General features: G+C 42.8%; 1 protein-coding gene across 2 annotated transcripts in view; it reads left to right on the top strand.

Annotated features, from left to right (window-relative positions):
• Window positions 1-27,625, top strand: part of grid1b (glutamate receptor, ionotropic, delta 1b) — a 392,599-nt gene that overhangs the window by 344,300 nt on the left and 20,674 nt on the right. For both annotated transcript variants that reach the window (XM_019269039.2, XM_019269040.2), the window contains exons 6-12: window positions 1,650-1,823; window positions 4,225-4,386; window positions 7,276-7,395; window positions 22,235-22,336; window positions 24,087-24,209; window positions 25,001-25,075; window positions 25,184-25,526. In XM_019269039.2, the coding sequence (XP_019124584.1) occupies window positions 1,650-1,823; window positions 4,225-4,386; window positions 7,276-7,395; window positions 22,235-22,336; window positions 24,087-24,209; window positions 25,001-25,075; window positions 25,184-25,526 (1,099 nt within the window). The remainder of the gene's footprint in view (window positions 1-1,649; window positions 1,824-4,224; window positions 4,387-7,275; window positions 7,396-22,234; window positions 22,337-24,086; window positions 24,210-25,000; window positions 25,076-25,183; window positions 25,527-27,625) is intronic.

The raw sequence follows: 27,625 nt of genomic DNA on the forward strand, positions 1-27,625 counted from the left end.
ATATCACATCCATTTCAGCTCCTCTGCCTCCATTTTGTGGTTGAGAAGTGCCAGAAAATAGTTTGAATATTGATTGTATCGCTGTGTTTCACAGCAGTGTCTCTAACCTTACTCTCCAAATAAATAAAAAAGTCTTTTCTGGGGTGGTTGGTAGCGTAGTGGGTTAAGCGGCCGCCCCGTGTGTGGAGGCTATAGTCCTTGCTGCAGCTGGCCCCGGTTCGAATCCCACATAGGGTGGCCATTTACTGCGCGTCACTCCCCCTCTCTCTCCTGTCTGTCTTCAGCTGTACTATCATAAAAGGCCCAAAAAATAATCTTAAAAATAAAAATTTATTCTCAAAACTGAAAACAGCTCATGGAAATCCAGGATTGTCTTTGAATAGCAAACAAGGTGCAATGAAACCATTTTAACACATGATCTACCCCGACTGATTAGAGTTACTAACTGTATCTAAGCAGAGACACTCGGGTAACAAGAGTTAGAGTCACCGCTCCTTGCATAAATGTGCTGCCATGACTCTGGACTACATCCAGACATGGAGAAAATGTCAGTGTAATCTTTGGACGTCCACACCGTCAAGTCAAACTTTTCGAGTCTGGTTTTACATTTTGTCTCGCGGCAGCAACATTTCCAACGTTTTCTCACTTTGGTTAATATTGCATGAACTTCTTCTGCAGACAGACTTTACCAGGTACTTTAATAACTTCTCGTCCACGTTGGGTTAAAAGTTGAGAAATCAAACTTAAGCAGATGAGAGACTTTAGCAGGAGATCACTCAACTCTGAGAACATCAGTGCATCTGTCTCTCTCTGCAGTCTTTTTCTTGAGTTCAGTCCATTTTTCAGGGTCAGAAAAATATTATTCAAGCCCAGGTTGCACAATGAAACAGCACAGAAGCACCTCTGATATAAAATGAGAGTGCACTGATGCTCACATCTTCCTTTATGTATTCTTGAGTGAAACACAAAAGACGGGAAATACATTCCAGCCGATAGAGCGGACAGACTCTTAATGTCTCGGCTGGAATCACAGAACCTGCGATCTCATTTATTTTGACTTTGAACCCTTTAACCTGACAGAATGAGTGTTTTCAAAACTCAAACAAATGAGCTGCAAATCCTCGTCACTTTTGTTTACGAGCCCTGGCTCAGTTTTAATTGGATGGCAGGAACCTAAATAGAAAAATGCAACAGAGTCGACTTTTCAATTAGGCTAAATAAGACAAACCGAGTCACCGGCCGGGACTCTTGTTGGAGTCTTGGGCTGTAATTAAGTTGGTGTTATAAAGCATCATAAAGCTAATATTATTCATAGATTATTTTTATGCTTTTAGAGTCAGATTGAGGCTATCTATAATTACACCTCACGGAAAATAATTGGGTTTCAAAGCAATTAAATCAAATTTTTAATGGCCTCCATGAATCCTGCAGTCTGTTTGGCTCTGACACTGTCATTTGTGTTTGTGTGTGATCACTGCTCTTAATTAACACGGTGTAAGAAATAAACATTCCTCTGTTTCTCGTGGTGAAATACACACTCGCACACACACTTTGCCCGTTAACACCTCGCAGCAGAAAGAAGTCACACTTCTCAGAGAGCTTCTTCTTCTTCATGTGCAGACAGTAACGTCTCCCTTCGCCTCCTGCAGGAAATCAGCGACACGGAGATCCTGGAGCTGACCCACAGTGCACTTGGACGCATGACGGTGATCCGGCAGATCTTCCCCCTGTGGAGGGACAGCAGCAGCCGCTGCATGAGGCACAACCATCGGATCTCGTCTCTGCTGTGCGACCCGCAGGAAGGATACCTGCAGAACCTCGAGGTACAACGTCCACATTCAGTTCTGTTTGATCAGAAACATCTTTGACACTGAGTCAGCGAAGTTGTCCAGCATCTCGTCAGTTGCAGCATTTTTGTTTTCATGAGCTCAAGTAAAAGATTAAAGACTTTTTCCATGCATCACACACGTTACTCAGACTCTGATAGGCCAATGAAGGCAGCGAGTACGAGCCAATCAGAGGCCCATGACTTTGCCCTCCATCATTTTAGCGTCTTTTTGTTCAGTTTTATTTGGTCTCTCATAAAACCAAAGTGTTCACATGTCTGTTGAGTCCACCTTCACAGAGCTGACCTACGTTTCGTTGTAATCTCTGGTTGAACTTCTGCACTCCTGTTGAACCCAAAGCCCAGGAACAGTGCCGCTAGTTGTTATCCTGTAGCTTTGCAAAATAAATGGACAGTTTGGGTCCAACATGGATCATCTGTGTCCTTCGAGGACTCTGTTCAGTGTCCCCGTCTCACCGTACAAATAGAAGTTTGAGTGTTTGGGAAACAATCTTTGATAAACGATGACCTGAAATTTGTGCCCTCGAACTCTTAATTTGCCTCCGTATACATAATTTGTTCTGAATCATTTGTCCTCGAATCACTAAACCGTTCCCTGCTCTCTTCTGAAGGACACGGACATAACAGAGTTGTTTTTCACGACCAGACACAGATTCCCCGTTAAGACAACGAGGAGGGAGGAAATTAAATAGTTTGAGGGAACAAATTAGTAATTCAAAGACACAAAATGTTACTTTGAAAGGACAAATTATTCAACGTTTACCTTCATCTTTGAGCTTTATTCTGCCAGACCTGATCTGAAGTCTCTGTAGATCCAAATAATCTCGTTTCCTCTGATTCTGAGAATCCGTGTTGTGGCGTCAGGCCGACAGCAGCGAGCTCGCCATGTTTCCTGTTTCTGTGTTTTAATGTGGCAAACACGATGATGTCACTTTGAATCTTCTTCTTCAGTTCATGGTGACGAGCTGTTATTAATAAACCCCGCTCCTGATTTTATGTGTCAATGTAAGAAAATTTAACAATGAACTCAAACTGAACTCAGTAAATCTGAACCCATTTAATCTTTAGAGGAAGCTGCAATCACACACACACACACACACACACACACACACACCACACACACACACACACACACACACACACACACACACACACACACACACACGTTTTACTGGACTATTATTTCCCGTTATAAAATATCACAGTGATGTGTGGTTGACATTTAAAGACAGCAAACAGAACTATTACTGTAATTCACTTTGACAAATATTGCGTCTTGTTGTGACATTTGTGGAGATGAGTGCAGTTTTCTACAAGATGTCTGACAGCTCGCTCACACACTCCTCCTCCTCCTCCTCCTCCTCCTCCTCCTCTGTCTGTGTTTGTCTCTCCCTTCATGTTCGGACTTCCTGTTTTTATCTCACCTCTTCCTCTCGTTCCCCTCACCCTCCCGTCCTCACCTGAAACCTTCAGGTTGACACGAACACTGACTCAATAATTCACACACACACACACACACACAACACTGTGTGTGTGTGTGTGTGTGTGTGTGTGTGTGTGTGTCAGGGCCTTAAGCAGTGTGTTGTATGAACTCCATGCCAGTCAGCTGCACTCATCTGGACAGAGTGATGCCTATTTGTCATCCTGCATTTGGTCTCTGCTCCCTGTTTGTGTGTTTGTGTGTGTGTGTGTGTGTGTGTGTGTGTGTGTGTCAGCCTCGAGGCGGCAGATGAAAGATGAAACCAGCTGTGTCACATGTGTTTTTACTGCCTGTCATACATGTTACATACAACACTGAGTGAATCCAAAATCACAGATCAGATCTTGGTGGTCAGAGATCTTCAGGATAATCGTGACACGTCGCGGCGTCGTTAGTTCTTTGAAAGCAAAGTGACTTCTGTAGCTGGAGCGTTGATTCACTCCTAATCTGAACAGATCTCTGCTTATGAATTCAGAATCTACAGACGAGGGACGAAGACTTTAGTTTTTTGTAGACCAAAGACTTCTGACGAATCATGTTTGAGCAGATCCATGTGGACCGTAAAAGAGGTGGAAGCCAGGCCTGGAACCTGCTGACTGTTTAAACTCATGCATGTGTTCACATGCAGATATCTTTTAGAGAGATGAGCAGAGATTCACACGTCACGTTTCTGATCTGACTGTCCCTGGTTTCTGTTTTCTTGACATCAGAAGTCGAGCTGTCTTGAATTTGTCATCTTGATATTCTGTGCTGTGGGTTTGTGATCATGGAGGACGTCAGCCGCTGTTCAACACATGAAGAAGAAGAAGTGACTTGGCAGGAGATGACACGTCTTCTTTCTGTTATTCCTGATGTGACACTCAGTCCTGTTTGTGTCTCTGTCTTGTCCTCTCTCCAGGTGTCTAACCTCTACCTGTACGACAGCGTGCTGATGCTGGCCAATGCCTTCTACAGGAAGCTGGAGGACAGGAAGTGGCACAGCATGGCCAGTCTGAACTGCATCAGGAAGTCCACCAAGCCGTGGAACGGAGGCTGGTCCATGCTGGAGACTATCCAGAAGGTACGACGTCCCTTTAAGTCTCTACAGACGTCTGTTTGTCTGTTAGCCTGAACACCTGATCTGTTCAGAGGAATCTCAAAGACACGATTCACTCGTTCTCGGTACGTAATTAGATCAGATATTTGTTTGAATAGTTGATCAAAGAGTTCACCTCTAAACTCTCCTCGTGCTGCTTGTTTCTTGTTTCAGGGCAGACTTATATTGAACCTCTCTGATCTAATATAGCTTCAAATGATGGAGTATGTTGTTTTCTATTAAAGGTTTAATTAAAAAAAAAAAACCTTTGAAGAGCGAGAACATGTGGAGGAGGACATTAGCATGATGAGATTCATACCAACATTAATAAAAGAATAAACGGCCTCGTTGCTACTGGAAGGTAAATCACATGAAAAAGTCATTGAGCGTGAACTCTGAATAACATCCAACAAACCTGAAGTCGCTCTAATCGGTGCCGAGTCCCTCCGAGCACGAGGAGCTCCGTCTGATTAGAAAAAACATCAGTTTGTTTCGTTGACATCTCTCGTGGTAACGACCTCCGAGCTCGTTAGCGATCTTTCCTCCTCCTTGTTTATTAAACTCACATGTGAATCCTGAGGAGAACATTTCAGACCATGCTGCTGCAGCAGACAAACAAAGGGACCTTCACTGACGCAGACCTTTGAATTGTTTTGTAATGATGGAATCAGCTGGAACACTAATGACGTCTTCAGGCCTTTCTGTGCTTCAAACTGCTGATGAATTTATACCTGGAAACGTCACCACAACCTGCCCAGTCCTGCAAACAGACACTATGGTGAACTCAAACAGCTCCACCTCCCACAGTGAGGCCTGAGAAACTGAGAACCGTTGTCTCCTGGGTCAGAGTCCTTCAATGTTACATCACGGAGCTTCACAGGTTCATCCAGACGTGATGTAGAAGGTTCAGACCGCTGACGAAGCATCAGTATTCGATGAGTTGGTTGTGAAAACAGGTTGTAACTGTGACAGTCAAATGTGGAATTTCTTCACGAAACATTCCAAGTATGTTTCCAAATATAACAAAACTCTGCATGTTTCAGTTTTCATCTTCTGTCCATCTGTTCGATTTCCCGACAACTTTCAATCTGACCTCGAGAACACGATTTGACCTGATAGATGTGGAGTGTCAGGAACAAAAATTGAGCTTGGTCTTTTTATCAGGGGTGGTGTCAGAGTGAGAGATAACCGATGCAGCATCCAGCAGAGGAAGAGAAATGATGCTGTGAATCTATAAACAAATGTTTAAACCAAAAACAGGCCTGCGGTGAAATAACGCGACAGGCTGCTCCGTGGATGAGCCATGAAATCAAATGTTTGACAGTTCGGTGAATGATCGGGACACGGACGAGCTTTTGGACTTTTTAACGCAGCAGGAACTGTTTGTTAAACTGTTTACGGCTCCGTCACTATCAATACGAATGATCATCAAAACTAGCTCTAACTATAACGAACTAACTAAGTTCTAAAACATTTCCTCTTTCATTCCCATTCAACTTTCAGTCTGTTTAGAAATGCAGTCTTCCTGTCCATCAACACATCTCGAACACGGAGCAAAGTTTCCTGCTCGTACTCATTTATGTTTTTCCTTGAACTTGAACATTTCCAGCAGCCGCTCTGATTCTCTCTCTGCTGATGAGATGGAAAATGAGCGGAGAGGAGCACTCTCACTTTTTACTTTTTCCATTGAATGCACCACAAGCTGTAACCCTCCTCCCGCCACATTGAATGTGTTTGTATGTGTTGAGTTAGCAGCCTAAATGAAAGTGCATCAAACGCACCGCTGCTTCAGGACTTTTTATTTACCTCCACCTACTAATGCATGGAGGCGACATTACCGGTGTCAGGGTAGCTCGTTTCCTTTCCTTCACAAACAAGCCCTGAAAGGAAGTTTGAATGTTTCCACTAACAACTTTTCAGCAACCACCTACATCTCTGTATTTCACTGCATGGAGTCGTCCTGACGAACACTTCAGCCATGTGTTATTATTTCTGTTAGTCCCAGGTGTAGCTGTTAAAACAGTTAGTATACAGACTGCATGTGTATCTGTATTTAACACTACAGTTCATGGCTCAAACAATGTTCTGTTCTTACAAACTCTGCATGTTATCGACTGCTCTGTGTTCTGGGTGTAAGTCTTTGGTCTGTAGTTCAGAAAACATTTCTCTGCTGCACAGATCGTCTGGTGGAGGAGATGGAGGACTGGAAGCATCAGTGACTTTGTAGCAAACAAACATTATCAAACATTATTTCCTCCAGGTGACGCTGACTGCGACCTTTGCAGCTGACAGACAGACGTTTAGCGGCGGTGAAGGCCGTCGTCAGTCTTGCTTTACGTCCCGCGTGAACCGATGAAGCGATTTCGTCCGTGGCCTTTCAGCCGAACAGCACCGCGGTCGCAAACTGAACTCGCTCAGTCAGGCTCTAATGACATTTCATATGACACCTCGTACATCCTTAAACATTGTATGTTCTACAGCAGTGAATTAATAAACTAATGATTAAATAGGTTCTATCTATATCGGATGGTTTCAGTTGTCAGTCTAACACTCAGTGACACAGTTCACACAGCCTGATAGTAAAGGTGCAGTTTCAAAGGTCACACAGCAAAACTCTGCAGGTCTTCATGAAGCTTCTTTAACATCTCCTGAGCGTCCCCATCGTCCCTCTCTCTGTCACGTCATTATATTTTATCTGCCTGAACACTAAAGTTAACAATACCAGCAAAGCCTCTTTTACAACAGCTACATGATAAAATACAGCTTAATAAAGTCGCAAATACGAGGACGAGGTCACGATGACGGAGATGAAGTTACAAAGTCTCAGTGTCAGACAGGAACTCTGGTCTGATCCGTCTGTCTGTCCTCCTTCAGGGAAACATCACAGGTCTGACCGGTACGATGGATTTTAAGGACAGCGGCTCCAACTCTCACGTCCAGTTTGAGATCCTCGGCTCCAGCTTCAGTGAGACCTTCGGCAAGGACATCAAGCGGGTGAGTTTAACCGTGTTGGTGCAGCGGCGACACCGCCTACATGTGTCCACCTAAAGAGCTGCAGCCTCATACACAGACCATAAAGGCCTTTTGGCCTTTTTTCTGTGGGCGGAGGATTTGATTGAGACAGCATGGTTCAGCATAAGTTCAGAGTCTTGATACTGAGCGGACAAGATGTGTTTATATAGAGATGCATGCTGTCGTGTCCCGATATGAATCCTAAATTACGTGACTGTGACCCTGAGTCAGGCTGCGAGCAGTCAGTGTTTCAGAAGCGTTTCTGACTCTGTGGACGTTTCACCATGTTTATGTGCTTCCACCATGTTTGTGAGCTAGATACGAAGTTACTGCAGCGGACACGTTTTATTCCTGGAAAAGACTTTCTGCTCGATTATGTTCAGACTGGTGTTGATTACTTCTTCACAAAGCTTCACGGCTCTGAAGCAGAACGGAAAGTAGGGTTGCAAAATTCTGGAAACATAGTTGAGGAAAATCTTTGATACATTTAATTTACATTTAAAACATTTGAGCTGGTGGACGACATGATATTGTTCAATAAAATAATTCAGACTTGAATAAATCTGTTTTTTTAATTGTTTTATTTTGTGTTATGTTTAGATTCATGTTTGGATATGATGCCGTTTGTTTAAATTACCCACAATGTTCTTTTGTTGTTTTTTTGGTTTGTTTATGATTTTGAATATTCCCATAATTCCTGAGCTTAACTTCCCATGGAAAGTTTCTGGAAATTTACCTGAAACTTTACACCCCTTTGCAACCCTAACGGACAGTGATCTGGTGTTTCTCTGTGTGGTTCAGGTTTGTCTTAGATACGTTATGTCGGCTGAAGGCTGATTTGTAGTTAACTACATGAAGCTGTTAATATGAACATTTACTCTTGTTCACTGACACTCAAAGAGGAACAAACAAGAGAGACTCAGAGAAAGATGGTTGTAATAAATTCATACACTCATAATTAATGTTTATGCTACGTGTAACTTAACAAGGAGCTTAACCATGTTTGCCATCTGTCTAATTACAAGATATTCACCAGAGACTTTTCTTCATAATATTTACATTTTATGTTTCTTTCCACGTCGACTTCACTTCGTTTATCTGACAGCTTTAGTGATTAATAAAGCAAAATGTACTCAACAAATAAAATATGATGCTGAATTATAGAAGATATACAGCGCTATGTAAAGCAGTTCAAATAATTACCTTCACCAGCTGCAACATAAAGTAACGTACACGTTAATGGATCAATATTTCCATCCGTTATCTATACGAGCTCATCCTTCAGAGAGGCGATCAGTATTAATCAATAATTATAATCTGATGATGTGTATTACTCTGTTCAATAAGTACTGTTGCTTTTGGTGCTTTAAGTAAATTCTGATGCTGATACTGCAGAGTCATTTAAATGCTGTTTATTCTCGTCCAACTCTGTGAATTTATGGTTTATTTTGTCCAAAGCAGAGTTCATTAACTGAGATGAACAAAGACGGTTTTGATGAGTTTCTATCGATGATCTGCGAGGTAAAGTTTTGTTTTGTCAGTGGTGATTGAGTGATTTGTTTCTGGTCGAGGATCATTTCCATAATGTTCTCAGAATAACACAAACAAACTCTTTCAGTGGATGACCTGTGACAGCAACGGTTTATTTCAACCAAAGCAGAACGACTGACAAAGATGATTTCACTGAGTTTTATTTTGTTTTTATCGGTGATCTCCCAGGTAGATTTTTTGTCAGTGGTCGGCTGAAGAGGCTGTTTTGTCTGTTGGCATTGAATGTCGTGTATAAAAGTTTAAGAAAGGACTTTTATTTGTATCAGAGTATTTTTACACTGTGGTACTTCAAACTTTTACTTGAGTAGAAGTTTGGAGTACTTCTCTCAGATCACTGAGATCATGTAAGCTCGCCATATTAAATGTTACAGATCAATGCAAAACCTTTGAGAACGTCGAGCCGTCGCACCATGAACGCCTCACGGGAGCTGTACAGTGGAGATGTACAGTACTGTGTCTTCCTGTCATCATTTATGCTACGGCGAGCTCCGACGTTTGTCACTTCATTAATTTTTCCAATTATTGAAGAAGTTGTTTAACTATGTCACGTTAACCTTGATTAACAGAGGACTGCTAACACGCGTCGCTTGTCATTAACATTTAATATTTAACAGGAGGAATGAGGTTAAATTAACAGTCACCAGAGTTTTACATAACCTTCCTCTAAACGTAGATATGTTCAGTCTTACAGTACATTAATCAATATGGACTCACCTTGAACTCAGCGGTGATATGCTTTATTATTAGTATCATTTCTGTGTCAGCTGCCCTGATTCAGTTTATAATGCACCATTTTATATTTTACGCTGCAGAATGATGATCTCAATGCCGTCTTATGTAACTCAGTACTACAACGAGTGGGCACAAAGAGGCTATAACATATATTTAGAAAAATGTTCGATATCAGGCTGAAAGATCAGAACTTTTATGTCGTTCTGTTGTTGAACATTTGATTTTTATTGAACTAAAATAAAATATTTAAGGGAAGGAAAAGAGAAGAACAGACAGTGACGAGATCAGACCATCGATGGACGGATAAACATCATGATCATCTGACTAATCTTGTGTCGGTCCCCGTTTCCCGCCCTTCTGGAGGTGTGGACTGCTCAGACTCTGAAGGTGTGCTGTGGTACCTGGCTCTGAGATGTTCCCAGCAGATCCTTGAAGTCCTTGAAGTTGGATTAGAGAATCTGGAGGCAGAGGCAACACCTTGAACTCATCATTGTGTTCCTCAAACGTTTCTGAAACGCATTATCGTGCTGAAAGAGGCCGTCAGGGAACACTGTTCCATCAGAGGGTGGAGATGATCTGTTACAGTGTTTAGGTAACATCCACATGATGGTTTCCCAGAAGAACATCGCCCGCACGTCTTCTTCCCATAATGCATCCTGGTGCCGTGTGTTCACCAGGTAAGTGACACCCCGGTCCACCTTCTTCCATGAAGACACCATCACTGGACGCCACCATACACAACGAACTGTGATGGACTGTGTGTTTTGACACCTTTCTATCAGAACCAGCATGAACTTCTTCAGCAGGTTGAGGGACAGTCGCCCGTCTGTTGGATCTGACCACATGGGCCAGCCTCCGTTTCCAACTTCCATCATTGAACCTCGGCCGTCCACGACCCTGTCACCGGTCTTTGGACCACTGCAGACCGGGAACACCCCGTGAGACGTTCTGACCGGGTCATTCAGATTGTGACGTTCGTCCATTTTTCTGCTTCCAACACATCGACTAAATGTTCACCTGATATATCGACCCTCTGACAGGCGCCATGACAACGACATTATCTCCTGTCAGTGGTCGTAATGTTACGGCTGATCGGCGTGTATTAATATTAATATTAAACATTCACATGCAAAAACAGATTTTAAGCGGATCAAGTCGCTCCGCTCAGCCGAGTCTCTTCAAATCAATTTATTTGTGATAAGAAATAAGAAGCAGCTCTGCCGCAGACTGAAGATGTTTTTATATTTCAACATTTTAAAGTAAATTCACGTTCTGCTACATGAATCATGCACACGTGAACCATCTGACTTATACAGCATACAGAACAATTTAGATGATTTAGCAGCTTGTGTGTGTGTGTGTCTGTGTGTGTGTGTGTGTGTGTGTGTGTGTGTGTCTGTGTGTGTGTGTGTGTGTGTGTGTGGTCATTATAGGACACAGTGGGACTCATAACTCACAATGAGAGGCCAGGTGATTAAATCTTCATTACTGCAGCAACTGCTGCACACACACACACACACACACACACACACACACACAGGCATAATAAAGACCTCCTCCAGTTATTAGCCCTCTCACACACACACACACACACACACACACACACACACACACACTCACACACACACACACACACACACACACAGATAAACATGAAGACATATTATTGTTATTAACATGCAGCACACACGTGTAATGTGTGTAACATTACAGTACACAACAGTTCCCTGTAATGTGTTAGTCGTTGACATGTGCATATGTTTCTACATCTGAACAAACATGTAAACATCTCTCATCGCCTCACTTCAGGATCTCGGGTTAACCTCGTTTTATTCTAGTTCTAGTTTTATTTTGAAAGTCCAGCTGACTTTGGGGTGTATGGTTATCTGTGTGAAGCTAAACATAAATACTGACTTCATCTTGTACATTACGTGTTGTTCTCCGTACTTATAAAATGTATTTTTTTATGTCCAAACTGTTTGAAAATGTTAATTATGCAAGCTTTATTTTTTATTTTGAAAGTCTAGGTGATTGTAGAGATGAGCTCATGTTGGTTGCTTTAAAACTCAACGTGAACATTGACCATATTTATTAATAATAATAAAATACAAAATATTAACGGAGATTAAAAGTTAAAGGTTAAAAGTTAGAGGCAGTTACAAACAGACATAACTCTGATATGAACTGTTTTGACAGTGACGAGATGTTGTTGACATGAACAGAAGTTGAAGTTGAATTAAATCAAACATCATCAGCTTGTTGGGTTCGATACCTTCAGCGGACTGAAACATTTTCAAATCCGCCTTCATGTTTGTCCTCTAACATCTAACGTTCAGTCTGAACACCGTCAGATGGTGAAGCGTGTTTACAGGTGGAGGCTCGATGCTGTCATCACTGTTTTATTTCAGGGACGTTGGACACCGACTCGGTGACGGTGGTTGGTGGTTGGTGGTCGGTGTCTTGGGTTGACGTTGGAGCTGAACTGAACAGACGTCGGCTCTGAAAACAAAATTAATTACAGGAAAAAGAAAGAGACCATCTGTTTTGAACTCAATAACTGCATCCACCTGTTTGTCTGAGCTGTCCGATTCTGGAGGATTACCTGAGCGACGAGCTTCCTGTTTATCTGCGTCGACTCATTTCTTTAGGCGGTCTAAATCTGTTTGGGGGCGAGAGCGATGAGGCCGGCGAGGAAACTTTTATTGAGTTTCTGATGTTCAAGTAGATGTTGTCTGGGAGATATCAGCGTCACACACACACACACACACACACACACACGCAGTCGATTCATTTTCCCCCTACAGTGTTGGTGTTATCCAAATCTCCATCTCCATCTTCCCGTGCCGTCCACGCCTCCCCTCCTCTCTCCTCCCTGGGCCATTTCTCAAAGCAAATTTTCCCTCGCAGATGAAACACCGCCTCCCCTCCCACCTCCAGATCACACCTGATAGAGATTGAAATGTCATTTCCCATCTTTCCCTGGAAACTTGTGCCGTGGCGCTCTGGTCCTTCAGACCTCCCCCGTGTGTTATCCCATCCATCTGTGCTCTCTTTCCTCATCTCATTGACTTTTGATGTGTCTTTGCAGCAATTTGTTGTCGGTAAATCTCCCTCCCACGAAGCACTGGAAAAGAAAACGGGGTATTTTTCTACATCTTCGTTTTGGTGGCGGCGACTTGAACGTGTCTGAAGACATTATGCTCTCGCCCACTATCCTCAGAGGGAGTGTCGGCGAATTGCTGTTTTTAATCAGATGGAAGATGGCCGCTGGGATGACTGCAGCAGACAGATAACCTCTCCGACTTCTAACAGGGCTCTGATTTAGCTCCAGTGGATTTCAAAGTAGGGTCTGAGGACTCTTGGGGGTCCTGCAGGGAGCTCTCAACAGGTCACTCAGCAAAATGAGGAAAGTTAAGAACTATTTAATTATGATTACAAACAAATGAGTCCATTAGAGATCAGCTCAGGTTTCATCTACGATAATTAAACCTGCAGCAAGCTCAGCAGCTTCTTAAACTGGACGTAGAGGCTGGTTGTGTACGAAGGTTCCACCGACAGTCATTTGCATATTAAACTTTTAAACAGTATTTTAAGACTGACTTCAACGCGTGGGTTCTCTGACCATCAACTTTTTCCACCTTCAACCATCTGCCGTCACCACAAACAGCGTGACAACAGATGGTTCGAGGTCCGTGTGTGTGCCCTCTCATGAGTTTGGCATCATGTAACAGTGAAAACACTTGACTGCTTTTAAAATAACTTCCAAACACTGAACAGCATGTTGTAGTGTATGTCGAAAATCTTCCAACAATAAATCGTTAGATTTAGTTACCACCTTGGGTTGTAGTCAGTCATGTCATGTTCTTCCATTCTTTGTAAAAAAATAATAATAATAGGATATCACCATAGCAACATGTTGTCATGTTCTGTTGGACTGTGAGAAGATGAATTTGAATAGCGTGTAGACTTATTGAACATAATCTCTGTTTGTGTAGTTCTTTTCATTTTAATAATGTCTACAGGTTATATAACTTCTTTTTTATGAATAATACTTGAGATATGTGTCATATGCATGTTACATCCATCACCATTCATGTTCACGTCCTTTGTCACATCTTCTCTCCGTCTTTGTCCACGTTGACTCTTTTCTCGTCTCTCACACAGAAGAGCTCCAAAGGTTTGCAATTATTTTGTTGAGGATAGAAATTACCCGCCCATTTGTCCTTAATGGAGAATGCATTGTCACCGGCCCTTCTGAAATGAATCCATTAGAAATGTTGGAGAACGAAAATGAGCCTCAGACGGTACTAATTTCAAATCCCCAAGGTAATTTGGAGTCGTTAACAACAATTTGTGCCTTTGAAAACTCGAAGCTCACTAATTTCTGTGAATAATGCATGAAACAAGACAGATATTTTTCTCCCTTTTCATTTTTCCATAAAGATGCAAAGATGGAGTCTGTCTTTGTTCTTTTGGGTGTGGGCCATGATGAATGACCACTGAGCTCTTGGATGTCCCACAAAGAGACATCAAATTAGGTTTGTTGTTGTAATAATTGCAAGAATTATGAAAAACAGACGTAATATTTGGATTTCAGAAGGGACTGGATCTAAAACCATGTTATCCATCATTTCTGCATCTCAGACAAACAGCGTATGTCAGGTGCATTAACTCTTACCATGTGAGGTACATCCTCATAGTAAACAGATTACACTACATCTCACTGTAGAGCTCGAGTTGATTGAGCAGAATACGTTTGTAAGCTAAATTTAGATAAAGGAGAAAATACAAGACTTAAAGCACCTGATGATTAGGACTGGGTGTCAAAGCTCAATCCTTCAAGTGTTTCTATATTTAAGTAAGATATCAGTTGTTGAACTAAAGTACTGCATCAGCAGGACTGAAAATGTTCAAACAATCCACATTAGGTCCATGACAGGTTGGGTGGGTTGCTGACATACCAATATTGCCTTGATGTCTTTTACTTGAGCTGGTTTCGACCCTGCGTCCTGACAACAGTCCAGCCCAATTCAGAGGGTCCACAGAGTGCTATGTCCATGACTCGGGTGTCTACGACACCCAGGCATGAAGGAAGCCCCAAGCCATGTTCACCTTTGCAACCTAGAGCTGGTTATGGCGTCCTTCCTTGAAGAAAACGGCAACCTACGAGGGTCATCCATCATGGAGGGGATCCTCCTGCATCAAGTACCCATGCCTGGACTGTGTGGACCCGCTGGTTCGCTCTCAATGATGATACTTCTACACCATCAGCCTCGTGGTCCTTAGACGGTGTCATTGATTTGTCATTCTCAAACAAACCAACTCTGAGAGGACCGAACCATCCATGATGGTCTCACACCATCTCATTGATCCGAAGGGCTCGGAGTGATAACGTGTCATTTCCCAAACTCTTCTGTGAGACAGGGATTAAGCTTTTAGCTCATCACTCTCCAGGGAAACCTCATTTGGCTCTTTTCCTCTGTTGAGTAATATGTGCCCATTCAGCAAGTCGTCTCATCTGATCTGAGGTCTGAGTCTGCCAGTACATCTGAATGAAGTCTACCTCTTTAAGATTCAGATATTTCTTGTTTGTATGTAGAAGTTATGGCTTGATGGTGGTGCAAGGGGAAGGTCCTTCATGGTGGAAGGTCCTGACCTTCATAGAAAAGTGATTCTTCATCTTCAACCATAAAAAATCCACAGAAAACTGAAACCTAGAGATATTTAGCTTTGGACCAAAAAAACAACTTGACCACATTTGAGGGTAAAAGTGACTTTCTACTCATGCATGGACCCACCGACGTCGACGTGCACTTTGGAGGTCAAATGTTGGAGCTCAGGCTCTTCAGCAAAGAAGGAAAGTGGTAAAACTGACACAAGTTGGAAGTCACTCCTGGACATTTGGAGGCAGCATTAACATCCTGTCCCTGCAGCAGTGCTAATTATGCAACACCCACATATCGTCTTTTAGATGAACAAAAAAGGTAGAAATCAAAAGCACGCACACACACACACCCACATGTACACTAATTGCCATTCACATTGGTGTGTTTTTCTTTGAAAAGACCCTGGAGAGCGGAGCTTTGTGTAGATTAGAGACATCAAAGAGGTTTCATAACAGTAAAATTCATCAGAGAATATCGGTGAAAAGAAAAGTGTAAAAACTGCAGCATGCAAAGTTAAAACCCTGCTCAGCGAGTGTGTGTGTGTGTGTGTGTGTGTGTGTGTGTGTGTGTGTGTGTGTGTGTGGGTGAATACATGTGTATGTGTGTGTGTGTGTGTGTGTGTAGGTGAATACATGTGTATGTATGTGTGACCTTAAATTGTGTGTGTTTGTGTCCTTGCAGCAAATATGTGTTTGCCTCAGCAGAATCACTTCAATCTAACGTGTGTGTGACTGTGCTTTGATTCAATCTGCTCTATAAGAACTGAAAATGACCTCATCTCATATAAATCAGTGTTTGTTGTGTTTTGTTGACTCCAGTGTCAGAGTGTAATCCCACTGTGGTAAATATGTTCAGCTGTACTCGAGTATTTGTTCTGATTACATTACTTATGATCAAAAACTTTGGTCAGGGAGCTTTAGTTTACTTCAGAGTAATAATGTGTTTATTTTGGAACGTTCTGTCAACGCTACAGGAACACTAGTTAAATATGAGAAGGTTGTCTAAGTGTTAGTTATTGGTTTGATTAGTGGTTGTGTATTGATTACTGACGGTGGCCGATCAGGTTTATTATCAGATAATCAGACTGATAATCGTAAAGGTTTAATGAACGTGGCCAGACACATGAATGATGAACGACATGCTGCAGTAGAACACGGCCTCCAGAGTCATTTCAAATCACCAACCAAAGAAAAGCGTGAGGAGGAGGTGGAGGTGTGCAAACCAAACAAAGAAGAAGTGTGTCAGGAAGTCCGAGCAGGGGGCGGTGGGTGAGAAACGCTGGCATTTGGCTGAGCTGTCCACGGCAGAGTGACTTACAGAAATACAGCCGGCGTAGCCTTTTAGATGACAGCAGGGGGAAAAGAGGTCTGACATTTGAGGAAAGAGAAAGACGCAGAGAGGACGGGAATAATGCATGAGCAGCAACAAGAGCAGGGTGGAGGTTTATCCACCATGTTTGACCTCCACTGGGACCAAGGCGCATCTTAAACCAGCACGGAGACCTGAATCAAATCACCTGAATTAAAAAAATTTGACTGAAGCTTCATCAGGAACTCTTAATTAAATATTTCCTCAAACTGAAGTGGAGGTAACGATGATCGGGCTCGGTTCAGCCCGGTTCTCAGAGCTTTGCTCTGCATCAAAGACTTGGTTTGAAAATACCATCATTGGCTCACAAAGCACTGAATGGTTGGAGGCCATAACACATCTCTGATATGCCGCTGTGTTAGGAGTCATCTGAAGTTCTCAGATCATCTGGGACGGGTTTTGTTCGCTGTCCTCGGGTCAGAACCAAACACAGATCTGGGATAATCTGCCCCGCCCTGTGTTCTTTAACTCAAACCGCTTCAGGTTCATTCAAAGATGTTAGAAGAATTTGTACTTCTTAAATCTTTTAAATTTCCTCTGTTTTATTTTATTCTTTCCTTTTTCCTACTTTCATTTGTTTGATATTCTTTTTTTTATGCTTTATATGAAACAGATTCTGTGTATGAAACGTGCCACATAAATAGAGAGCCCTGCCTTTTGTAGTTGTGAAATGTTCATGCTGTAAAATGGATTTCATGTTTTTAGCTGCGCGGTAGCACTGTGGGTGTTGAGATGACTTAAAAACCTCAAAAGAGTTGTTTATAGTTATGAAAAGTGTTTGTGGTCTTGGTTCAGTATTTAAGTCAATGCTGTGTGACGTTTAGTCAACCAGAACCACGATCTTTAACGGCACAAACCTCCGGTGACTTCACCCACTGATCTGTCGACATTTTAAAGCCTTGAGTTTGTCGTTAACAAACGTTCTCGTATTCCAACTCAACATTTGAGGACAGAAACAGAATCTGGATTTAGATCTGATCAGTTTTATCTGACTCTGGTGAGCCCGGCGTGTCGATCTGGATGATAATTTACTAAATGAACATCATGTCGTATGGAAGAAGACCAAGAATTGACCTATTTACATCCTTTCTACGCTCTTTTATCCAGATTATTCAAATTCTTTTTTCTTTCAAAGAACTCAGTTCACATTTTTTTCTTTCCACTTTCATCACAGCTTCAAAGAGTCAAGCTGAGCGCTAAACCTCTGCTGAGCTCCGAGCTCTGTCAGAAAACAGGACATGCTGCACGCTGAAGACCGGCGGAAAGAGAAGGATGCTGTGATATTGTGCTGAAGCTCCCGGTGGAAACACATTCACTTCCAGAGCACTCATGGAACGGCTGAATCTCTGTACCGATGAAGAACTGGATGAGAGCGTGGGGTGTATTCACAGACACGTACTTGCATGGCAGGTCTTTATTCAGAGAGACTTCAGGTGAATAAAAAGGGGCCAGATCTTCACGTCACGTCTTAATCCAGCAGGTGAAGCTCAGAAACAAGTTTGTGGAAAATTAGTTGAGTTGCTCCAGAGGCGTGTTACAAAATGCAAAACAGTGAGGATACGATCATGATGCATGGGTGACTGTCGAGTTTTACCATCAGATATTATAATTTATTAAACTCTTGTTATTGGAGAATGGATGAGAACTGTGTGTCAGGTGAGGCGTGTCCTTGAACACTGAACCCATGCAGTAAATACTTACACCTTGACAGAAAATCTCCCCTATTCTTGACAAAGTAGCCAAACTGTGATGAAGCTGAACCAAACCTGACCATCAGAGGTCCAGTATCAGGCACAGGGTATGTTTACAATTAAAGTTTAGCATTCGTTGTTCTAGAGTCTGATTTTATTTTTTGGATTTTGCGTTGCAGCTCGTCCCAGCTTTAAAATCCTTCAGATTTCAGGGTCTAACTTTAACATTTAAAGTGCGGGTGTTGTGTTGTTTAAATTAATCGTCCAGCTTGTGTTTTCACAGATTTTGATGAATTTGTCGAGGGTTGACTGAGTGGTCCTTTGCCAAGTACTTCAAGTATTGTCGCTTGTGCGAAGGCCAAAAAAGCAGCACATGAAGGATGAATTACACAATTCAAGACCCAGGAAAGCTGTTAGAAAACCTCCATTGTGTAATTTAATTGTAGAAGCATTCATTAGGAAAACGATCAATATGTAACTGTCAAAGCCAACCTCATTTATTTCGGGTATGACTTTCCTCCAACCCGAAGAAACGATGTCGTGGACTTTATTTAAAGCTCTTTAACAAACGTTAAAGGAGGAGCAGAAACTCTGATGAATCAGATCACAAACCGCAGACGTGATGTTTCTTTATGCAAATGACATAATGTGCTGAGCCTGTAATGAAACTCCAAACGTCCCTCAGCATATTCTCGGAGCGTGTCTCATATTTTTGTTGTCTCCTCTTCGTCTCATTACGGATCCTATCGCAGCCGTAAGTCAGCACAATGAGCTGCACTTACAGAGACTGGAAACCATCCTGGGACTGTCTGGCATTTTGGAAAATCTATTTCTACTATTAATAATCTAATAATTGTCAGGTCTGTTCATGGTGATGTGAAGCTCGGGCTCGTCGGTGCAGACAGGTTGTCTTTATTATTTCTGTGTCGATGACGAACTCTTCACTGGGTTTCCTGTCCAACATCAACCTCATGTTGAGTTATGCATCACAACAACAGTTTGGAAACATTCAGAGAAATAGAGTTAGATCATCACTGAGCCTCATGAGGCTGATGGGAAATGTGTTGAAACATGAACACATTATAACAATAAGACTCATGTAACAGCAGCTGCTGCTTTTATACCGACTGAAGACTCCTCACTCCTCCTAACCGGCCAGTAGGAGCTGCAGGTGATGAACAACTGCTCGGCTAAAAACAAGTCGTGGATCACATCCTGGTCTTTGTCTTGAACACTGTACGAGATGTTTTCATTAGCTTCTCATCACTGATCTGAAGAGTCGATCCACTGCTAGACAAACACAACGTGTCACTGATCATCTGTCTATGTAGTTTCTTGGTTTGGATTTAAAGATGTGAAGATGAAGCTTATTTACCAAAACTGAAAAACCTTCAGGAAACAGGAAGTTTTAAAAATGTTTTATTAAAATGTAACGGAGCGATGTGACAGCCCTTTAAGAGTTAATTAGAGTTTTTATTGTTAAACCATAACATCATAATTTAGTTCCTACAACAGTCGTGTCTTTTCTGATTCATTAACAGAGTGGTCGGGGACCCTGAAGGCATCTTGAGAACTCTAAAGTCTCATTTCCCTGCAGACAGCGACAGCACTGACTCTGTTTTACTGTCACTCTGAGGCCTCATTACAGATCCAGAGAGATTCATCACTGCTGGGCAGACCAGTTTCAGTCTTACGACGTCACGTCCTCCTCCAACGGCCATTCTGACAGTTCAACAGTTCAAGAGAAACTGAAGAAGAGCAGCTAATTTATCTGTGTGTGCTAACGAGGAACTAAAGAAGAAGGAGAGATTGAGATCATCTGAAGGACAGCAGTGCTGAGAATAGCTCCCTGATTATTAAACAAGCGCTCCCTCTCTCCCGTCCTTCTCCGCCTCCTTTCTCTCATCTCCGTTTACCCTCGTTCCCGCTGATCCTTCATCCTCAGCTCGCTCTACGCCTCTTCATTTATTCTTCTCTCATCTTGAACTCTGTTTGTTTGTTTGTTTGGATGGAGGACGTGTTGAACAGACTGTGGAGCTTTTTCTGCTGCATGACACATGTACTTAGATATGTTACATGTAAAGACAAGCAAACTTTGGACCTTCAGTTTTTATGTCCATGAGCTTGACCCTTTGACTTTCTCTAACTTTACCTGAAGATCGAAGCAGAAACGACTGCAGGGTTCAGATTCAGGATGTTTCTCTGCTATGAAAGCAGGACTGACGGACGTTAAACACAGAGGACGGCGAGTGCTTCACTTTAATTAGTTCATCATTGTGATTGTTTTATATCCAGGGATAGCCTGAGATGATCAGAGATGGTTTGTCTCAGATGACCTTGCCCTGTTGCTGCTGGATTATCATGTTGTTCACAGCTCTGCACTGTAAGAAACAAACACGTTTGGTTTAACGACGCTAATGAAGACGTCCCGTCAGAGATCACACTAACTGTCATCTCAATCACAGCGTGGTTGATTATTGGTGTTCTCTGATGTTTTTTAACAGACTGATTCTTTTCTGTCGTTAATGTTGACGCACGAGGCCGTACTTAAAATGATTCCTTTAATTATGCAACACCAAAGCGGACGATGAGTCTGCGTTCACATAACGAGGCTCCGTGTGGTCTAAGCATCAGGATTAATGGTACGCGGACCATCACCATCCCACCTAATCAATAAACTGTGTGTGTGTTTCCACGGTGACGGGGATGCTCTTTATCACAGCGACACACACACAGCGAGGCAGTGCTCGTTATGCAGTGTGTCTCTAAAGGCGACAGAAACAAAGAAAATCAAAGTGAAGAACGAGCAGCGTAACGAGCTGCAGGCTCGTCACGTATCGACAGTTCAGAGTCCGAGTGTCCAGAGCTGACGTCGTGTTTCTCAGATTACATCTCTTAAAATATTGAATGGAATTTTCAAATTTAAAGGTCCAATAAGATCTTTATAACTCTTTAATCACCTGAAAGTCAGACACTGCAGCTCATGTTTCTACTTTGGGAAGGGTGAGGCAGGGGCTATTCAACTGGTCGTACTCATCACTAGATGCTACAAAATTTTAAAAGTGAGAGGAATGTGTCGGACGAGCTGTAACAGACTTTACATAACAAAGTGAATTCAGATATGATGATCTGACTCATGCAAGCACATGAGATAACTAACTCACTAACACTGTGAATCCAGTCCATCCAGTAGTTGTTGAGATATCGGACCGGAGGAAAACCTGAAAGCAGAGCTGCTACAAATCTGTAGAAAAATGTCATGTGACAAAAAACTCAAGTCATGTGAATCAAAATACAACTCTTATAGATTTTTAATAATTATAATGAGAATGATTTCATCGTGTTTGTTCTTACATTATTCACTAACATGAGATCGTGAGGACGGTCCTGAAGAACATGAACTTAATATGATGTCTCACACGCCTGAACTCTTTGAATTCATTTTCCTGAGAGGGATGTTGGAGGCTTTGAGAGGCTTTTTCTTTTTTTTTGGACCTAATTAGGTCAGGATGGTTTTGTCTGTGGCTGAAAACCAGATGAATGAAAACACGCTGAAATGGGTTGTTGGCATGTTGCATCGATGCTTCTCCGTCTCTTTGTCCCACTCTAATTTGCAGCTGAGAGCTCACATGAATAAATTGTAAAATTGCAGCCTGTGAGCCGCGTGGCATTTGCTTAATTGACGGGTGCTGTGTTCACCACACTTTGTTCTCTCTGAGGACCTCTGACACACAAATGAAATCATTCACTCGTGGTCTTGTGTCATTGACCCTGTTTGTTTGTATTCTGCCTTCACTTTGTCTTTTTCTGCAGCTCGCCACGTGGGACTCCGTCCACGGCCTGAACGGCAGCCTGAAGGAGAGTCGGATCGAGAACGGCATGCAGGGGGTGACGGTCAAAGTGGTCACGTTACTGGTAGGTGATGTTGGTAAAGGTTATGGATGATTGCTAAGTAGTGAAGCGCTAACTGTGGTTAGCTCAGCCAAACCCGGCAAGAGAAGCTGCTCACTGCTGGTCCAGAAATGTGTTCGGTCTGGCCACGTTCGCTTGAAGGTAGACATGCAGTGCAAAGCAGCAGGGGGTGTAACGCCTAGTTGCTAAACCGTCTATATCAGCAAGTCCTTCCCTATCTGATCAACAAGGAAACTAACAGAACTTCCTGTTTCATGGGAACTTTAAGACTCTAAGAGAGAAAATAAACTTTAATCCTGAAGTTCCTTCACGGCACAAAACACACTTCATAAGAACGTCTTTGCACAGCTCGGTTTGTCTCTGTTATCTGTGGACGTTCATCTGCTTTCACTCCTCTCACTGACTCAAATTTCCCCTTCGACACTTTTTCATGTCTGCGAGGACATCGATCTGAAGCTGCTCCTCCGGACATCGTGATTAGTTTAAGAAATACAAACAGCCGGGAGTTTTTTCGCTCCTGATCCAACAACAGCAGCAGATTTTGCCAAAGTTTCCTCCTGTGCTGGCACAGCACCGTGGAGATGCAGGTCTAACCAAGTGAGACTAATACCTTCACCCTGCGGTTCATCCCCTGCAGCTGCAGCGCTTCCAGCTCTGAGTGCTGCCAGATACCGACATTGTAACTACTGCACGGATACACACCACCACCTGTGCATATGAACTGTGTACCTGAATGCACCAGCTTTGTCAGGAATCCTGATGATATGAATAAACAATAATGAGTAATTTAAGTAAATACGAACAAAAATCAGCTCCAAACACTGCAGAGTCTGAAGGTAATTTCTCTAAATGAATGCAACCAATAGAAAAAACTTGACTTTGTGTGACTACAAACTTTACAAACTTTAGTTATGAATATTTGAAGAGTGTAGTTGCATTTACGACCCAGAAACACAATCGCAAAAGTAAAACAATTTGTTGTTTCACAAACTTTAATGAATCAATTACAAATACAGCAAACAGGAGCAGTGAAGTGAGACACGAAACAAACGAGCAGGTAGAAACAAATCACGTCAAATTTCTATCAGCTCATGATTTAATGAACTACCTGCTGGAAAATTACAGTTAAAATCAACCTGAGCAGCTGAACTACTTAAAACTTACAAAAGCTGCTTTAAAGTTGCATAAAACTGAAGTAACACACAAAGTCCGTGACAGATAATACCACAGACACGGGCAGCACTAAGGGCACTGAAACAGCCTAATGAATGACCATCAATCACAATAATCATAATGATCAATTATTTAAAGAAGCACATCTACAACAGGCACCATTGAACCATTACGAGCAACACAAGATGTACATAATTGCTCGAAATAATAAAATGAATCACGGCGCTCCCTCCTCTGTGGTTTGCGCATCAGCAGCTCCAAACGAAGAAATGTTTCGTGAGTTTAATTCTCTACAAACAACAAGACGTGATTATCTCATATTGTGGTTCAAGTTTTCAGTGAAGCCACAAACTTTCAAACTTCTGCAGCTGCTTCACTTCCCGTAACATCAACGGGAGGAAATGCTGTAACACATGTTGTGGTCGGACGGTTTTTCCTCTCAAAGGCTGAAAAAAGTTCATCACTCTCTTTGTTTTCCTCTGGTTCCTGATCGAGTTTCCTGGAGTTTGTTGAGCACAGTAAAGTATAACTCGTATTTTCCTTCAGTGCCAAGGCTGTTATCCTCTTCCTCTCTCTGCAGGAGGATCCTTTCGTCATGGTGGCAGAGAACATCCTCGGGCAGCCAAAGAGATATAAAGGCTTCTCCATCGACGTCCTGGACGCCCTCGCTAAGATCCTCGGCTTCAAATATGAGATCTACCAGGTGAGATTGACTGACAGACCCAGGTTTAGTTTCTGAGTAATTAAATGTCAGAAAGTTCAGAAGAAAGAGAATAAAGGAACACGTCACTCAGTGCTGCTTTAGATTAAATAAACTTGGATGAAATACACTTCTGGCTTCCAGCTGCTGACTGATTTAACTAGTTCCTGAAAGCTGCAAGCTTGCTGAACCTCTTAGCGTAGTTTCTATATCCAACCATCCTTTTATTTCCACTTACCTGCAATTGAGTCATGGAGATATTCCAGGCGTCCCGCAGCAACATTTTCCAGCTCCTCCAGGAGCATCCTGTAGTATTCCCAGGCCAGATGGAATATGAAATCCCTCCAGACAGTCCTGGGTCTCCTCCCAGTTGAATGCGCCTGGAAAACCTCCAAATGAAGGCGCCCAGAAGGCCCCAACCACCTCAGCTGCTTCTTCAACATGAGGTAGCAGCAGCTGTAAGCTCGCTCCAGATGTCTCACCTAGTTTCACTTTACCTGTCTCTAAGTTCAGGAAGCTCATATCGGTCACATGTATCTACGATCTCATCTTTTGAGCTTATGACCATAGTCGAGGGTTTGAACATACATAGATCCGATACAGCGTTACTGCTGACACCGCATCAGTCCACCTGTCCATCCCACACTGCATTTTACCAGATGCAGGTCTCCAAAGGTTATGATTGGCTGTTGGTGGATGTGTGCCACGCTGAGATCTCGGACCACCACATATTGTACAGGGGTCTTGAGGCCTGACTGCATGAACTCACTAAACTTTATTCATCTTTCCTTCAGGTGGCAGACAGTAAATATGGATCTCAACTCGCCAACGGCTCATGGAACGGGATGATTGGCGATCTCATTAACAAGGTAACCAAATACAGCTGGTGGATGAATGAACTGATCATATGGTAGAACAAAACTTTTGCCCAGCACCTGTACACCTAACTCTTTCTCCACCTTCTGCTTCCTCTCCAGAGAGCCGACCTGGCGGTGTCAGCCATCACCATCACTCCCGAGAGAGAAAACGTGGTCGACTTCAGCAAGCGTTACCTGGACTACAGCGTCGGCATCCTGCTGAGAAAACCTGAAGAGAAGATCAACATCTTCTCTCTTTTTGCGCCTTTTGACCTCGCCGTCTGGGCCTGTATCGCCGCGGCCATCCCCGTGGTGGGAGTGCTCATCTTTCTGCTCAACCGACTGCAGGCGCTACGTTCCTCCTCTACCCAGAATGCACCGCCAGGCCAGCCCACCAATGGCGTGGGGTCGGGCACTCTGCACAGCGCCATCTGGATTGTTTACGGAGCGTTCGTTCACCAAGGTAAGACCAAGCAGCTGTGCAGCTTTTAGTCTGATTTTCAGATTTACATCAACAATGTATTAATGCATGTTTGCACCTTAGTCATGCATGGCCAAAAAAACCTAGTTATTGGGTCCTTAAATTTCCTGGATGACCTCCTGGAACCTTGCTCTGTCCTGTACCTCACAGGTCACAGGTTTGATTCCTGTGTTGGTATACTGAGCTGGTTTCCCGCTCACCCACTGGGAATCACTCATCATCAGCTAAAAGCCAAATATTCTGTCCGTGTGGCAGCTCGGCTGAAATCAATCACGGCTGATCGCAGCAATAGGAAGATTATCTGCCTCGTAAAGACGGATTTCAGTTTGATTTGGGCTTGTTTTAATTTAGAGCTGTTACACGGATTACACGGCAACAGAAGATGGAAACAATAATCACGGGAGGATTTGTAGCGTCTGAAATATTTAACAGAGAAGCAAATACAAGAACGTCAAACTTTAAAGTGCTTAAATGAATTAGAGGGAGGCTTAGATTACAGAGCAGCTCCAGGAAATGTCACAGTGAAATAATAGACTTCTGTGTGTGTGTGTGTGTGTGTGTGTGTGTGTGTGTGTGTGTAGGTTTGTATGTTGTGTTTGTGGCTGTACTCATTGAGAGATGATCAGCTAACAGACGAGCAACCTCGTCCTAAAACCTAGTCTACGATCAGGTCTCCATCATCAAGTCCTTCCTCACCTCCTCCTCCATCGAGTCCATCCTCACCTCCTCCATCATCAAGTCCATCCTCACCTCCTCTATCGAGTCCATCCTCCTCTTCCATCAAGTCCATCCTCACCTCCTCCATCATCAAGTCCATCCTCACCTCCTCCTCTATCGAGTCCATCCTCACCTCCTCCATCATCAAGTCCATCCTCACCTCCTCCTCCATCATCGAGTCCATCCTCACCTCCTCTATCGAGTCCATCCTCACCTCCTCCTCCATCATCGAGTCCATCCTCACCTCCTCTATCGAGTCCATCCTCACCTCCTCCATCATCAAGTCCATCCTCACCTCCTCCTCCATCAAGTCCATCCTCACCTCCTCCATCATCAAGTCCATCCTCCTCTTCCATCAAGTCCATCCTCACCTCCTCCATCATCAAGTCCACCCACTTTTCAAACAGTGACATATCTCTTCTAAATATAATAAATATATATAATATATATAATATAATATATATATATAATATAATAATATAATATAATAAATATATAAATATAATAATGTAATAAAAATGTCCTGATTTTTTAAAGTATAATTTTTAAAAGCAAATTTGACTCTTGCTGATAGAAATGTTTTTCAGTCGTTATTGTCTTCTGTTTTCTAAGACTTTGTCATTTAACACTTTCCTTAAAAAACAACAACTCACTTTTCAAAAATTCACTTATTCTCCAAAGATGTCACTTTCCAAACAAACCTTGACCCTTGAAAATTATCCTCCAGTCTAATAATAAAATTAAAATAAATGAATGAATAAATGTGATGAGATCAGGACACAAGCTGTATTCATAGAGCTTCACTGTCTGCTGAGCAGCCTCATCATGCAACGAGAAGAAAACACTGAATCTGTCTGAGAAGAACATCAGGTTTGTAGGATTGTTAAAAATGAGAAATGTATAACATGAAATATCCATAAATCTGTCACAGTTCACTCTGAACTTGTCCTCATAGAGATGGAAGAACATACAGTGACACCTGCAAACACGCGTGTGCACGGACACGCTTTGATCCCAGCTGCACCTATTATGGTCTGGCAGGTTGCCTGGGAAACCTTTTAGACCTAACGGGCTGTGATTAGATGCAGGCGTGCGGCTGCTGAGCTCGCCGTGATAAAGTGCCCGCTGCTTTAAGCGGGCGGCTGGTGGTCCACCTGGTTACCGAGAGCAACCTGTAAGTGAGAGTTCACAGGTCTGATCCCCACAGCATGTGTGTCCATTAACACCTGTGTGATCTTGGAGCCGCTCTGAGAGCAGTTTGAAACCCCGTGTTGGAGGTTTTGAGTAATAACATGTGGAGGTCCCCTCTTTAACACGTCCACACTTGGTTGGTGTGAAGTGCTAGTCAGCATTTGGTAATGTAG

Source organism: Larimichthys crocea, unplaced genomic scaffold (genome assembly GCF_000972845.2).
Source record: "Larimichthys crocea isolate SSNF unplaced genomic scaffold, L_crocea_2.0 scaffold83, whole genome shotgun sequence".
In the NCBI taxonomy this organism is placed as follows: domain Eukaryota; kingdom Metazoa; phylum Chordata; class Actinopteri; family Sciaenidae; genus Larimichthys; species Larimichthys crocea.